A 15,932-nucleotide genomic window follows, 5' to 3' on the forward strand; every position below is an offset into this window, starting at 1 on the left:
GATATTATTTGACTCTCAGGCAAAAACCTGATTGTGTCTAAAGGGCCAGAAGATAGAAAACAAATAAAAGTAGCCCTGGCCAAGTATTCTGTATGCTGGGCTTGCTCCCAGGTGCTTAGTATATATTCTAGGTAAGCTACACTAATAGGAGGATTGTTGGAGTGTTGCTTTTTCCTTCTGGGCTGTTGTGCTTCAAGAAGTTGTAGTGTGTGCTAAAAGAAATTAGCTGACCCTACATAGGCAGATATCACAAGAGTGGAGGGAGAGGTGGGATACTGAAAAAACTCTTACTTAGTCTGTTGTCATTCAATGGCTTTTGTTTCTGCAGTGTGGACACTTCTGAGCCAGTGCTTATAACTAATTAATGGTGAGATGACTTTTTCCCTATATTAAAAGGTGAAAATGTTGACTTCAGAAGCTCCCCATACATTCCATCCATTTCTGCATGGAATGTACATATGATCATATTTTTGGGCTCAGCCTTGTAGCAATGAGGTATAGCCCAATCATCAAACTGTGCCACTCAGTTTCACCTCTGCCTGAACAGCCCATGTATTTGGGAACACCCAGAAGCCACGCTCACTGGACAGGAAACATCCACAACAACAGAAACTACAGAATGGCTTTGAAAGTGATTGGATTATAGGAAAAGCTAACCCTAATATAACAAATATAAATACAACAGCAATTACAATCCCTAACACACACATACACAGAGACTCAATGGAGCAACTGCTAAAGGCATCTAACATTTAATCCCACCACTTCCCCAGCCTAATGCCTAGTAAACACCACAATGTAATACTGTTACACTTCCACAGAAAGAATAAAGGCAGTGCCACCTCTGTGCTCCCCCCACCCACCCCACGTGGGCAGCTCAGCAGGGTTTGGTCACCAATCATACACTAAAAAAAAATATAAATATATCAAATATACAATAAAATAGATCTGTACAGCACTGAGAATGAAAATAGTTTCACAGATCACTTTTGGAATATGTTTGTCATTTAACAGCATTTACACCAACATTTACAGAATAAAATATACAATAGAAATAGAATCTATAGATTATTTCTATATATATGTACAATTACATATCAGATAGTGCTTCTTTGTTTCCTCATTGCCACTGCCATGATATTGCCACCTCAGGAGATGGGGGAAACACAATGGGCCCAGCACAGAGGTCCTTTCCGCACAGCCTAAATAAGATGTCCCGGGGATGCTAAAAAAAAAGGCATCCTGGGAAGGCACTTCGCACAGTTTTCCTCCAAAGATGTCCTAGCTCAAGGCATCTTTTTAGGAGAATGCTTCAAAGTGGACCTCTCCCTCCTAAGCTGCCTTACAGACTCCTCCTGCCTGGCTGTGCAGAATTCAGAGCTCAGGGGGTGTCTTAATTTTTCCTCCTGGCCATTTTGCTCTCTGGTCACTTTCACCCTCAGGTTGCGCATGCCATTTTGTGTGCAACTGAAGGGATTCTCCCTGCTGCCATTTGCTGAAGGTTGTCCCAGGATGTTTGTTCTGAAGGTTCCGATTCTGGGTGCCTTTTCAGCCCCAAAGGTACATAGTTGTGCTCAGCTGGTCCTGCTGATTCCAGCAATATATAGTTTTCCTTTTTAAGAAAAAATATATTTTCAAGGAGCTATCTTCATAGCTATGCAGACACAAATACAAGAATCTTAGCCACTTGGAAGATGGGTCTGCAATCCACTGAGAAGCACTGGGTTGACCTGCCCTCCATGGACTGACAGTTTATCTGTGCAGTCAGAAAAAAACAAATTTTGCTGACAGAGGGCAGGTCAACCCAATACTTCTCAATGGGAGGTAGATGAGTCTTCTGGGTGGCTAAGATTCTCATGTTTGTAGCTAGTGTAGCTTCAAAGACAGCTCACTGAAATTTTTTAAAAAGAAAACTATATATTGCCAGAATCAGCAGGACCAGCTGAGCACAACTGTGTACTTTTTGGGCTGAAAAGGCATCCAGGATTGGGCCTGCAGAGCAAACATCCTGGGGCAACTTTCAGCAAATGGTGGCTGGGAGAAACCTTTCAGTGGCACACAAAATGTCAGGCGCAAGCTGAGGTTGAAACTGACCAGAGAGCAAAATGGTTGGACAGTGAACAGCCTCTTTTCCCTTGGATGACTTTGCTGTCTGGAAAGCACATCAGAAGCTGCCTCTTTTTAAGTTGTCCCCCAGACATCTTATTTTGGGTATGCTGAGTGAAAAGAGGCAGTTGCCTCTTTTAAAGACGTCCCACAGATGTCTTTTTTTGTGCTGTGCGGAATGGACCAGAGCCACTGGCCAGCCCCATTAGATAGTGGGCAACATCCGTAGATTCCACTGACGGCAATTGAAGTGCACTGATTGACACTGGCTCCAGTACGTCTCACTGAACTCACTGGAATTTGCCAGTGTGCACTGGCTGAGAAGCATGGCTAGCAAAAATATACATAAACATCAAGAAGGCTGTTAATCCCTGACAGACTGCATCCTAAAACACTAGTTGAAAGAGGAAGAGGAGAAAAGAGCATGGAAAGAGAGACAGAGGAATAGATTTAGTAATAAATTTTCCCTAAATGCAAAGTGCCATGACCTGGGTAGCCCAGAATAGCCCAGTCTTGTCAGATCTCAAAAGCTAAGCAGGATTTGTCCTGGTCAGTATTTGAATGGGAGACCACCAAGGAAGTCCAAGGTTGCTATGCAAAGACAGGCAATGGCAGATGACCTCTGAATTTCTCTTCCTTGAACATCCTTGAAAATTGACTCTAACTTGATGGCAAAAAAAATAATGAAAAAATGAAAATTAAAAGCATGCTAAAGCATGCAGAATTCTGTAGTTCCAAGAAGTGAAAATAAGTTTCATTTAAATCTACAAGTTTTACTTTCATAATAAAATGTATTTTTAGAATTAGGTTGGACACAACATGGTTTTCTCCACCATAATCTCCAAATCAGGGTGTAAAGTGATCATTAGGCACAAAGACTGCCAGAAAACAATATTCCTTTTGGTTCTGGTGGGTTTTCCGGGCTGTGTGGCCATGGTCTGGTGGATCTTGTTCCTAATGTTTCACCTGCATCTGTGGCTGGCATCTTCAGCGGTGTATCACAGAGGGAAGTCTGTTACACGGCCACGGCCACACAGCCCGGAAAACCCACCAGAAGCAGTTGAATTCAGCCGTGAAAGCCTTCAACAATATTCCTTTTCTGTTTTAGGGACTGTGAGTGTGAGAGTATATATCCTCCTGTCCATTTCCTTCACACAACTGTATTCATAAGACTGCCAGCTCTGTACTGGGAAATTCCTAGAGATTTGGTGGGGAACTGGGGAGGATAATGGGAGGGGCTTCAGGAAGGTATAATACCATAGAGTCCACCCTGCCATAGAGTTCTCCAGGGAAATTGATCCCTGTAGTCTGAAGATCAGTTGTAATTGTGGGAGATCTCCAGGTTCCACCTGGCAACTCTAGATGGTGTCCAAGAGGCTACCACTGTATGCATAATGTGTGGCTCTGCCTTTGAGACAGACATAGCAAAACAACATTACCTGCTGATATCACTTGCTAAACATCTGTGAAACCAAATCTCCAGCTGGTAGAAGCCCTTTGACTTCTTTGATTCCAGTGGACTTCTTTGGTTCACAGCAACAGAATACCAAATCTGACTGTATATTTACTTTATTTATAATTTGATTTCTAGGCCATCCTTCCCCTTAACAGGGTAGCTTACAACGTTGGAAGTACCAGATTTTTATTAGCAACAATGTATTATGAAGGCACCATAAAATTAAACTCTCACTGAACTAAGGTGAATGAAATGAAGAAAAGAAGGGGGAAAGGGAAGAAAGCAGAGGAAAGGAAATTCTGCTGGATATTCTGCTTCATGTGAGAGGATATGCCATATTTTATTTTCTTCCATGCAGAACTTCTGCTTTTGCAGTTTGCTGCTTTGTAATACATTTTGCATTTTGCAGAAGGATCAAAGGGTGATTAAAATACAAAAAGGGATGAATTAACAACCTGTACCATGTATGCAAGCACTTTCTGTCCAGACATGGACTCAAGCACTCATGGGACTCCAGCATGCATGGGAAAGACAAAGTGTTCTCCACAATCCTAGTTTTTGATTGCGGCAAAAGGACAGTTAGCGTAGCATTGACCTGTGCATTCATTGAAGCACTCTATTGCTAGTCTATCTTCAGAAAAATAAAAAAGGAAATGGGGGGAGGGGGTGGGGGAAATCGCTGAACAAGGGAAAGTTGGGCAACTACATGTGAGTGTGGATAAAGGCCCCATGTTTGGAGAGGTTGAGAAATAAACACCGATTCAATATGGTTGGAGGCTCAAGGGAAGCTGGCTTGGAAACAATTTCTGGGAAAACCGTCACAGTAAAAGTGTTTATGAAAACAATGGAGGAAAAGTTAGGTGGAAACTTTGCTGGAACCAAGTGGGTCAAAAAGCATGTGGAATTCTAACAATAAAATGTAGCATTTGGCGGGAATGTTGTAAAAGACTCATGCGGAACAGGCCTATGTTACTTTGCTTGGGGCTAATAGGCTCCTTAACATATATGGGAAGGGGACTCTGAAGGTAAGAGCCTGAAGACAATCTTGCAAAGCCAGACCAAGGCACATGTTAGTATATGGAGTTTTCCATCTGCAATTAGGATTTTACTTTTTTTTTTTTCTAGAATGGCTTACTAACTGGATTTTTTTTCCTCCCAGAAAATGCTTAGGTAGCTTCTGGGTGCTTAGATTCTGCAGAGAATTCTTAATGGAAAGGACACTAGGAGATTCAGCACATAAGTACTTGGTGCTTTTGTCAGGTGAATACGAAATAGCTGCCATGTGGAGGTTTTAAATAGCTCTCTCATCTGAGTCTCAACAAGCTGTTTGTGTGCAGAGATTCAAAGTGCAGAATGGTTTTTTTCTCTGTGCCACAGCACGCCTTTTTATTTTCTGGAGTGGAGAAAATAACTCTATCTGTACCGCAGGGAGTAGCTGCGGTCTGCTTCCATGGAAAACCACATAAAGTGGTCTCTACAGGATTGCCTGTTTGTATGCACCAGCCCTAAAATGGCCCACTACTCGCAGCTGTTTGTTACAGGCATGCACTTCTTGAGCCAGGAATTTCCCCAGCTTAAGCCTACGAAGATTTGTTCATGAGAACCTGATCCCATGGACATGAAAATGCACAGAGCTTCGGTTTCCTGTGTTCATTCCTATAAGACTCCTCTAGTAGAGCTAGGGAAACGAAGGAAATTTAGCCATGCCCATTTTTTATAACATCCATTCATAGACACTTTAATACTTCCAGCTCTGCCTGAACATTCAAAGCATAGAGGGCAGCTTCCTGATGCCCACTGGCTTATTTCATCTGCTATTGTGCACACCAACTAGCAGGGCCTCTCCAAAGCGAAGCATTTTTACAGCCCTGCTGCTAGAGTTCCTTTCACTGGAGATGCTTCTGATTGCACCTGGGACCTTCGGCATGCTTAACATGTCCGTTGCTACTACATCACAGCTCTTTCCCTCAGATGTTCTTTTCACACATTAACTACTGTATGATCTCACAAGGTGACAATTCAACAACAACAACAAAATCTCTAGCTGCATGTTCCATGAAAGAGGGGGTGGGCGTGTGTGTGTCTCCATATATATATAAACTTAAGAAAGATTGGAAAATTATGTGGCATACCTGGGTAACTTTTTAAAGATGCTCACTATGTGTGTACTCCCACATATGATTTGCCAAGCAGATGTGCACAATCTCTAAGCAACTAAGATGATGATGATGATGATGATATAAAACTTTAAAACATAGCTTATAATAATGGCACAGCTTGTCCGAGTCTGCAACTGAATGTGACTGAGCAGTAAGCCAGAGCTGTGTCACTAGCCATTAATAATGTCAAAAACTTTGGCCAACACATGACTATGCCATGTGCATAACAACATTCCATGTGGTAAATAAGTCACTATCTGGAGGAAGTATTACATTTTCTTCCCACTTCGTGCAGAAAATGTGATACTCCAAAGCACTAGTGCTTGCTTTAAAGAAAATGTGCAGTCTGTGATTTAGTACTTTCTAATGTGCTTTTAATATCTCAAAACCTGATAATGTGAGAGCATGCCCTCCACAATCTCTAGAGAATAGCTACTACTAGAAGAGTTTTCATTATGAAAATATATAATGTCAAAGCCTTGTTGGAATTATGCAGATAATCTCAGGAGTGACATCATGAATTCTAGAAAAATGAGATCTATAGAGTTTTGATTCTAACCTACACACATGGCACATGTGCACATATTAGCATTTGCATCACTACATGAACCAGCTTTTGGTAGGGGAACACTGTGAGCAACATTCGTGATCACACCAATGCAAACTTCACTGAAACAAGATCTCCTCAGTGCTTACAGTTTTTGATCCAACAGAAGCAATGATGTGGCTGATTTCACACGATGCCATTGCCAAGCATTGTACTGCATTGTCGACATAAAATATATCTTGGCCCAGACTTGTACAATGTGTTTACCATGGAGCTAGAGTATTACCAATTTGCAGAACCACGGGTGGGCTGGTAGAATCCATATCAACAAATTAAGCCTGGTTGTGCTATGAATAGTGGTGTTACATAGATCAGTGTGCTGAGGCAATCTCTTCTCCCAACTAGAGAAAAGGGATGGGCAAGGAGAGGGCTCCAGGAAATCTGAATCCTTTTCTTTTAGCTGTTGCCTGATTTTGTTCCCTTGGCTAGTCTCTGGTTGCATGAGCATGAGTGATTTGTGTTTTTCAGTACTGGTTGGTGAATTTTTCCTTATGCTCATAAAATTTATTGCAATGTTATTATTATTATTATTAGTAGTAGTAATAGCAGTAATAGCAGCAGCAGCAGTAGTAGTATTCATTGAGGAGGATTCCACTATTTTGCCTGGAACTTGCCAGGAGGAGGGCCTATTCCCAGTTAAACTTTGCTATCATCATCTGGCCGTGACTCCTGTAAATTCTGGAAAAGATATCTAAAGCACTGGTTCCTCCTCTAAGACCTCTTCTCCTTTGCTCTGGAAGCAGGGGGGCGGGATGTTTGTTGATTATTACAGTTCAGATTCAGGAGTTGTAGCCATAAGATAATCACTGCTATAGCGTCCATTGGCAACAGTGCTCATCTCCAGAGGGGATGTACTTCCTGGGCCCAAGTAGGAACGATGTGTAGGCATTGGAGACGGAGCCTCACTGGGTGCTTTGCTCAAGATGAAACGTGTCTCATCATTGTCATCTAAGTTGGAGATATCCTTCATCATTCGTCCCTTCTTATATGTTACTGACAGAGCATTGGAGCCATCGGATATCAGATGGAATTGGCGTAAGATGAAGATGACTGGAAGAGGAAGGGTGGCCAGGATGATCAATGAGACAAGGATGGCTGTAGCCCATGGTGGATAATAGAGAAACTTCTCAGCAGCCTGGAAGAAAAATGTAATCAGTATTTGTCAATCTCACTGCAAATATGACTATAAAGATAAAAGTCAGTATTCTTCTGACATCAAGGCAAGCAAACTCTGGTTACTGACACTCCATCTAGGGATGGACCAGCATGACCCATACAGATCACCGTAATAAATTGCAAGAACTTCTGCCAGATACCACCCTCCTCCCTTCTTTCTTTTGCACACTCATACTGAAATGCTGGGCATAGTATTAAACTTTCAAGAATAATAATATATGAGGACATTGTGCTCTTGTAGGAGGCTGGAAGTTTTCTTGTGATCATTGAAACATGTCCTTATTCACCAACTTACCTCTTCTCTGATCCAGGCACTATAACCTGGTGGATGGAGTCCTAATTGAATGATGCTGGCTGCCATTAGGCCAGCCATGCAGATGGGGGAGATATACTTCCATGTGTAGAAATAAAACCGATAAGGCCGGAAACCCAGCATTTCTGTTAGTTCTTGCATGAACCTACAAAGAAAAATGAAGCAAAACTAACTCATGAAACACAAAGTCCTTGTTCCTTGCTCCACTCTGGATGGATTTTCTTTCGAGCTGTGGTAGAGGTGGTAATCAAACAAGCAAAAGCAATAAATCCTTTCACATATTTAGTGCTTGTAGAGGCAGTGTTAAAAGATGAAAGTTTAGTCATTGAGTCAAGCCATTAAAGAAAGAAAGAATATTACCCCCTAAGCTACCCTTTGAAAAAATGACTCTAACCTCTTGGTACCGTAAATCCAAGCCACAGCAATGTTCTCCAGGATAACCACCAAAGTGAGTGGTAACGTAGCCGAGTAATCATCAAACATTGTGACAAAGTAGTTCCCAGAACGTTGCACAAAGATCAGCCCAACAAAGAAGGCAAAGATGCAGCAGCCAACTGCAAAGAGCAGAGGGTCACGATTAGTGCATGAGTATGTAACACAGAGTTGGAGCTAAGGATCTCATTCTGCTATGTGGAAAGTCTTTATCTTAGTAGGAGGGAGATATTCTGCAGTATATTCCACAATACAGAGGTAACATGTCTAAGGAACCTCTGACACAACCCTCACATGTGAACTGATTGTAATGACTAAGGATAAGAATCAGAGACACATTAGAACCCGTCTGACATACAAAAAGAAGTGTCAGTATAATTATTCATCAGTGTTATTTTAAGTGAAAATATCTGCCATGAAACACTCTAAACCAGCGGTTCTCAACCTGTGGGTCGCAACCCCTTTGGGGGTCAAACAATCCTTTCACAGGGGTCGCCTAAGACTCTCTGCATCAGTGTTCTCCATCTGTAAAATGGATAAATGTTAGGGTTAGGGGTTGTCACAACATGAGGAACTGTATTAAAGGCATTAGGAAGGTTGAGAACCACTGCTCTAAACAGACTAACAAACAGGCTTCAGGGCCGTAGGGTCCTATGCCATTTAAGTAGTGATTGTGGGCATCTTAAGTGATCACTGTTGTCACCTCCTGGGCTGGTCTCAGATGCAGGACAGACTGAAGGATGAACAGGAAGAGTGAAAGAAAATCCTGGAGGAAGATACGGGAGCTTTGGGATTCCTAACTCCACTAGACCCCATTCAGAACCAGATTGTGTGGATCTCAATGGCTCAGAGGAAGCACCTTCTCCAGGTGATAATGCCGGTATGGGGTGCTATTATCCATAACCCAAAGACCTCATGGCACTACTAAATGTCTGGCAGTGGACGACTTGAAAGATCAGAGATTGGAGCCAGAGTGGTTTCACCCAGAAAAAAAAAGATGTACAGAGAAACTCTGAATTTTCTGCATCCAATCAATTGCCCACACTGTAATTAAGCGGAAGTGAATTTTTGTCTTTGGATACTGCTAATGCTTATCTTGCTGTAAAATCAATAAAGTTGGACCTTGGTTACCTCAGCTGTTGGTGTTGGCTCCCTATATTCTGTGCCAATCTGCCAACTTACCCCCAAACCCCTTTTCACATTAAGAGTGAGTTATTGTGAAGCCAAGCTCTTTTAACGATGAGAGTACCAAATTCAATCTAGGTCCATTTATATATACATTCACCAGTGTTGGGATTCAAAAATTTTAGTAACAGGTTCCAATGGTGGTGGGATTCAAACAGTGGCATAGCGCCAATGGGGCTGGGTGGGGCACGACGGGGCGCCAAGCATCTCCTAGGTAAGTGGGGCATTCCTGGGCGGGCTGTGGCAAGGGACACAGGGTGCTGCTGCAGGGCGCCCCTTTGTGTGTAGCTCCCTTCGCTCTCCGCCTCTAGATTCAAATAATGACTGTTTAAAGTATTAAAAAAGCAATATACCGAAAGGTAGTGTATTATTTCTTTTTTATATAATTATATTGATTGATTTTAAATAATAACATAAGTAAGGAGAGAAACCAAAAACTGTTTACAATTGTCAACATATTACAAACATATCTAATTGTCCATCTCTCTCAAAACCCCTCCCAACTAAAACATCCTATATTGCCTCCCTCCTTCCAGTATTTCCCTCCCTCCCTACTTTCTACTTCCCCTTCAGATTCCTATAACTACTTTATCTATTCCACTTGAAAGAAAACTAATAGAGGGGGAGGTCCAAAATCCTTAATCTAAAAGAGTAGTTTAAACTCCTCTCTTTCCAATATAAATTTCAAGGGGAAAAAAGAAAATGAAAAATCTTTACCTATAATACTTTCCCAACCTTTATACCAATGAACAAAAAAATAGAATTACTATATATTCTATTATTTCATACAGTTCATACACGCGTCAGGAGTGCCATGGGGGGGCAGGGGGGCCGCAGGGGGCCCTGGGTGGTGATTTTGCATTCCTCACTTGACGAGATTTGTTGTACCCAGGGACAGAGATTACCCCCTTGTCCCTAGTGGAGTTAATAATTAATAACCGGTTCTCCGAACTGAAAAAAATTTAGTAACTGGTTCTACCGAATAGGTGCAAATAGGCTGCATCCCACCTCTGACAGTCACTATATTTTGGGTTTGTGATTTCTTCCAGAAATGTCATCCCTCCAACTACTCCCTCATTATCACAATTAATGAGACTGCAAACTCTGATAGGACCAGAAGGAGAGTCCTATCACTCTTCCTTTTGCCAAAGGACCAATAGAACAGGGAACAAATTCTTCCCTTGAATGCCAAATCCCTCTGATATTTAATTTGATAATGCAATGTATTTTAGCTCAAGAACTGAGCAGTTATTCACCATTTCAGACAATGTCTTTTTTTGAATAACATGATACCACTCAAAACATTATATGGACGCACCAAACGTTGCTAGTGATGGTCATGATCTCTGCAGTGCACATAAAAGATTTGATGTATCAAAAATTTACCAAGAGAAACTTTACCTGTTAATACTTCCTTGCGCACTTTGAAAGTGTCAATGATGGGGGTGGTGATGCCAGCCATGGTCCCAATCATGCTCCCCAAGCCCAGGTTTATCAACATCAGAAAGAACATCACTGACCAGAAAGGAGAAGCTGGAAAGTGGGTCATTGCTTCTGTGAAAGCTATGAATGCAAGGCCAGTTCCCTGAACTGACTGAACACAGCCAAAAGAAGATTGTGATTACTCTTTGCGGAACGGACTATTTTAAAAGCAGAAGTGCATGCATGCAATTGTTATTGTTACATATAATATTACAGATGCAACTAAAGTTACATCTGTAAGCCTACTCACTGACTGTCAGAGATGAACAACTAATTACAGGAGCTTCAAAATTCTTATATAGATAAGTACTGGAAAAAATAAATCATCCCATGGAATTACTGCACAAGCAACTGTCCTGAAACATGCATACTCTGATAACCTGTGGTTAGCGACAGCTTTCCAGAACATGTACACCATATCTTAACTGACATTTGTATTTATGGCTCAGACTCACCACCATTATACCACCTTGGCACATTTGTTGCACAAATCTTTTTGAGTTTTTCCACTTTTCACGTACTCAGGTCCTTCAGTGATTATGGGAACTGCAGACACTTTTTAATACATACCACTACTAGCAGAAATTACTGCCCAGTCAGGTGACCCTGGAAGTTTCTTCTCTACTACACTCAAAGGCCTGTGTCATATTTACCCAGTAGTTGTTTTACTGTGCAGAGAGTTTGAAATATGCTAGCAAGATAAAGAAGATCAACTACCACTCGATTCAGTGGCAGGCAGAAACATCTTTTGTGATAAACTGCCCTGATATTGCTACAATCATGGGCTTTCCCACAGAATTCATTTAAAATGTTTTGAGGCAGGAAAAAACATGTTTCCTCCATGGAGTTCCACATTGTTTTTACCCCAAAATGTTTTATTTCCAGCCTCAAACCATTGTAAATTAATTCCCTTTTAAAATGATTCTCTGGCTGAATGGTTTTCAAAACGTCTTCAGATGCTGTGCTATCTATTGATTATGTTTCCCACGCTTCTCCACTTCCCTGAACTTCCTCCTCGGTGCCATTTCCTGAGCTCACTCAGTTCCCCCTCACCTGTTTATTTACAGCATTTCTCTGTTTGTTCTTTTATGGCGGGGGGGGGGGCAGTCTTCAAAGCATTGAGTGTACAATGAGTATAGAATGCAGAATGAGACTTTGAAGCATTGAGGCGTCAATTCAACACAGAACTAAAAAAGGGCAGGGGTGAAAATCACGTAATGCAGCCAAGAATCATTTTCAGGGGGTAGGTGTGAACAAAAGGGGGGACTGAAAATACTTTATAAATGTTTTACAAACATCTTAGGAGATTTTTGCAGAAAGGATCCATGAAAGGCTGTCTGAACAACTACCAAAGTAGACTGATGATGGTGCTACAGTACAGCAGTAAAGTAATTTATCTTTGTACTTTCATACAGTAAGTAAGATCAAGCAGGCCTGTCCATTAGGTGTATCTAGGGAACCAGGATCCTTATGCAAGCAGAATAACAAGCCTCATGCTGGCCCCTTGAAACAAGTAAAACATTTCTCCCGAATCATTTCTTTGCTTGCACAAAATATTGTGCAAGCTTGTTGCTGAACACCATAAGACAGAGGGAGTAAAGCTTTAAGTGCTGCACAAGATCTAGCACAAGTAAAGCAATGTTAGTGGACTTTGTGAGGGCAGAAAGGCAGGAAATAATTTTTTGTAAAAAAAATAATGAAGTTCTGTGTTCAGAGCCGTGCAGCATTGTTGTGCAGTGTCTTGCCACTGGCATATTTGCCACCCCTGGAAATAGGGCACCCACATCAGCACCCCCCTCATATCACATCCATAATTCTTTCAGCCCCCCACTCCCCCATGGACTGCACTGTAAAGGTTACAGAATCTCTGTTGAAATAACCTTAACTACAAGTTTGGGATTAAAAGATGGGCAGGCCTATCCAAGAGCCAGGGGTCTGGATGTGGTACTGTGGGTACAACCAGCTGCCTCTCCCAAAGAGGCTTCCTGGTGGCAAGGGAAGGCTTGAAAAGTAAAATGCCTCCCAGCTGCCAAGAGGCCCCCACTGGTCTTAATAGACTTATGGCACCTTTTTAGGTGCCTTAAGTCCTGGCTGGCAGCATAATACCACAAATGGCCAGGAGGGAGCCAACTGAAGTCAGCTCCTCCCCAGCCATACCCTTGCCCAACCCCACTACACCACCACCACCACCAGCAAAGGTGCTGGGAGGCTGATGCCATGTCCGGCACTGCATCCCAGCGCTGAGGAGGGGGGAGTGGCCACATGCCAGCAGCTTCGCCCTTCTGTTGGGGCAAGTGCCCCAGGGAGAGCAGATCCACCAGCACAGCCATGTGCTGTTTCCACCAGCGGATTCACTTTCCCACCACCTCTGAATGGAATTCTGAGTCTGTCTTCCTGGGCAGTATTATCTGATATTTCTCATCGTGGTGAATAAGCTCACTCTTTGGATTCCTAAGGACTGAGGATTAAACTGTTCTGCGAATACAGAAAACCAGTAAAGTGAATGCTGCAGCTAAATTTTTCTTCCTGGAGTAGTTTTTCTAGTCTTCAATTACTCCTTCATGCATTTTTGTACCATTCTTTATTGTTTATGTGAACACTGTTGCATTTGTTTTAGTAAGCTGTCTTGCCACCACAAGGCAACAGCTGCAGTAAAGCTGATCTTTACTTAAACAGCCTCCAGAAAACCTTTACCTGACTTTCTCCCTGATGTGCTAGTTTTCTAAATGCAAGGGAGCCTTTCTAAAACTCTGTCATTTGAACCCCCAACATCATATCGACATGGTATTTTTTCAGAAGGACTGTACCATATGCTTTTTCTGAACATAGAGACTGGCTCTACTTAGACTAAGGTGGCTGTTTTGGGTTTTGACAAACTGTGAAAAGGAAGCCTAGCTGTAAACATACTTTGTTCAGCTCGTCTTCTAGTAGACAAGGATCCAGGCCCAGATCTTGGAAATGATCCTCTTTTACCGTCTTGATCACATGGTACATCTCATTGTAGTCTTTGGCTGTGAGATGAGAAAAGTTCACGTGGGGTGGAATAAGGTCATGGCTCAGGATTTTGTGGTTCAGATAACCCAAGATCTTCTCAGCATTCCTAAGGAGGAGAAACTAAAAGTCAGTACGCAGTCATTTCCCAGCCACTGCTGTTCCCCTTCTTCTGAGCACAACTTGAAGAACATCTTCTACCCACAAAATAAGGAAGGTGAACTTCCAGCATTTTATATAGGAGGAGACCCATAGCACCTTCTACAAAGGCAGACAGGAAACTGATACTTACTCAATCACACACTTCTCATTCATGACATTGGCTTTGAAGCCCAGCACAGCAAAGACTACCAAGGTGGCCAAGACTGAGGTGAAGAAGTTGATTAAGGACACAAGGGCTGCATCAAAGTGACAGTTATTGTCCTGTTTATTGTAACTGGAGAATGCAATAACTCCACCAAAGCCCAGGCCTAGGGCAAAGAAGACCTGTGTGGCTGCTTCTCGCCACACCAGAGGATCCAACATCTTATCAAGCTGTAAGGAGACATGAAAAGGAATCCAAGTGATGCATCCTGCCTCACGGTACACATCTGAGACCCTTATATATATATTACTTGACAGCTGGACAGTACATATTTGCTTGCATGCACACTCTGTTTTTGCATGTGCTAGAGAAAGCACACACTTTCACCTCATAATTTTGTGGTTATAATCCAAAGGATGTTATGAATGTTTAAAACCCTCTGGAATCAATGCATCCCAAAACCTAACCCTTAACTGTTCATTTAAATCAGTGGTTCTCAATCTTCCTAATGCCGCAACCCTTTAATACAGTTTCTCATGTTGTGGTGATCCCCAACCCTAATATTTATCCATTTTACAGATGGAGAACACTGATGCAGAGAGTCATAGGCGACCCCTGTGAAAGGGCCATTCGACCCCCAGGTTGAGAACCACTGATTTAAATCCTATTGATGTTATTAAGCATGCCTAATTCTTGATGGCACCCAAATTATTTCTTGCATGGCAAGGGCTATGTATATTCTGATCATTTGTTGGCTCATCATGTATAGAATTTGGCAGTTTAAAAACCTTTTAAAAAGCAAGTAGGGTTTTAGTGTCAAGTTGCTGGGTGAGCAGGGGCTTGAAAACAGAGGCAGTGTTCAAAGGGAAGTTTAGAAATCAGAAACTCACCAATTCAGATTTTCCCTACCAGTTAGAATTGGTGATTGAAAATGCCATCAAACCATAGCCAACATATGGGAACCCAGCAGGGTTTTCAAGACAAGAGAAGAAGAGAGGTGGTTTGCCATTGCTTGCCTCTGCATAGCCACTGTGGACAAGTGCTAACCGGAGTTAATCCTGCTTAACTTCCAAGATCAGACTAGCCTGGGCCATCAAGTTCAGGACACCAATTAGAATTAACCCCCATTAATTAATCAAGAAACCTTGTGACTAATGTCTGCAGCCTTGCAAAATTTAAAGAATATCCAAGACAGTCAAACTTAATGTTAGCAACCTTTTGACTGCCTGTTGTGAACTAGCATATTAAGTCAGTCTAATTCTGGCTGAGTTACATATGAAGTATCATATCCCCCTTTCATGGCAAGAAGTGCATTCAGTGACCTATCAAACTGCATGCTGATCCCATGCGGCAGTCAACCTTTGATCTTCTAGCATCCTGACAAATTGGATGGAAATGCCATTCATAAATGGTAATGTCACTCTGAGTGTTTCTAATGACAAATGTGCAATTGCAAAACAGCCGATTTACAATAAAAGCAAGTAGGATTGTGGTTCATGCTTTCATATGTCTTATTCAAAATTAATCAGGATGAATGTCTTCCATCAGCTTCACAATATGAATCATCTACATCATTATTTGAAGAATTAATTAGCTAGCTAATTAATTGATAGATACATATTGCTGCTGTTCTGCTGCAATGGGAAAAGCAGGTTAGTTTCAGCGCTTCCATTTAAGGGGATATAGTTCCACTGACTATTATAGGCCCTGCATAAAACTTG

The 15,932-nt window shown here is 42.0% G+C and overlaps 1 protein-coding gene across 1 annotated transcript in view; it reads right to left on the bottom strand.

The window, feature by feature from the left end:
• Window positions 1-3,109: 3,109 nt before the first annotated feature.
• SLC6A17 (solute carrier family 6 member 17) overlaps window positions 3,110-15,932 on the bottom strand; it is a 45,615-nt gene continuing 32,792 nt past the window's right edge. The window contains exons 7-12 of the mRNA XM_048498135.1: window positions 14,200-14,441; window positions 13,824-14,016; window positions 10,836-11,028; window positions 8,212-8,371; window positions 7,800-7,962; window positions 3,110-7,463 (exon numbers count right to left, since the gene is read on the bottom strand). Of these exons, the coding sequence (XP_048354092.1) occupies window positions 7,095-7,463; window positions 7,800-7,962; window positions 8,212-8,371; window positions 10,836-11,028; window positions 13,824-14,016; window positions 14,200-14,441 (1,320 nt within the window). The 3' untranslated portion in view covers window positions 3,110-7,094. The remainder of the gene's footprint in view (window positions 7,464-7,799; window positions 7,963-8,211; window positions 8,372-10,835; window positions 11,029-13,823; window positions 14,017-14,199; window positions 14,442-15,932) is intronic.

This window comes from Sphaerodactylus townsendi, linkage group LG05, assembly GCF_021028975.2.
Source record: "Sphaerodactylus townsendi isolate TG3544 linkage group LG05, MPM_Stown_v2.3, whole genome shotgun sequence".
Lineage (NCBI taxonomy): Eukaryota > Metazoa > Chordata > Lepidosauria > Squamata > Sphaerodactylidae > Sphaerodactylus > Sphaerodactylus townsendi.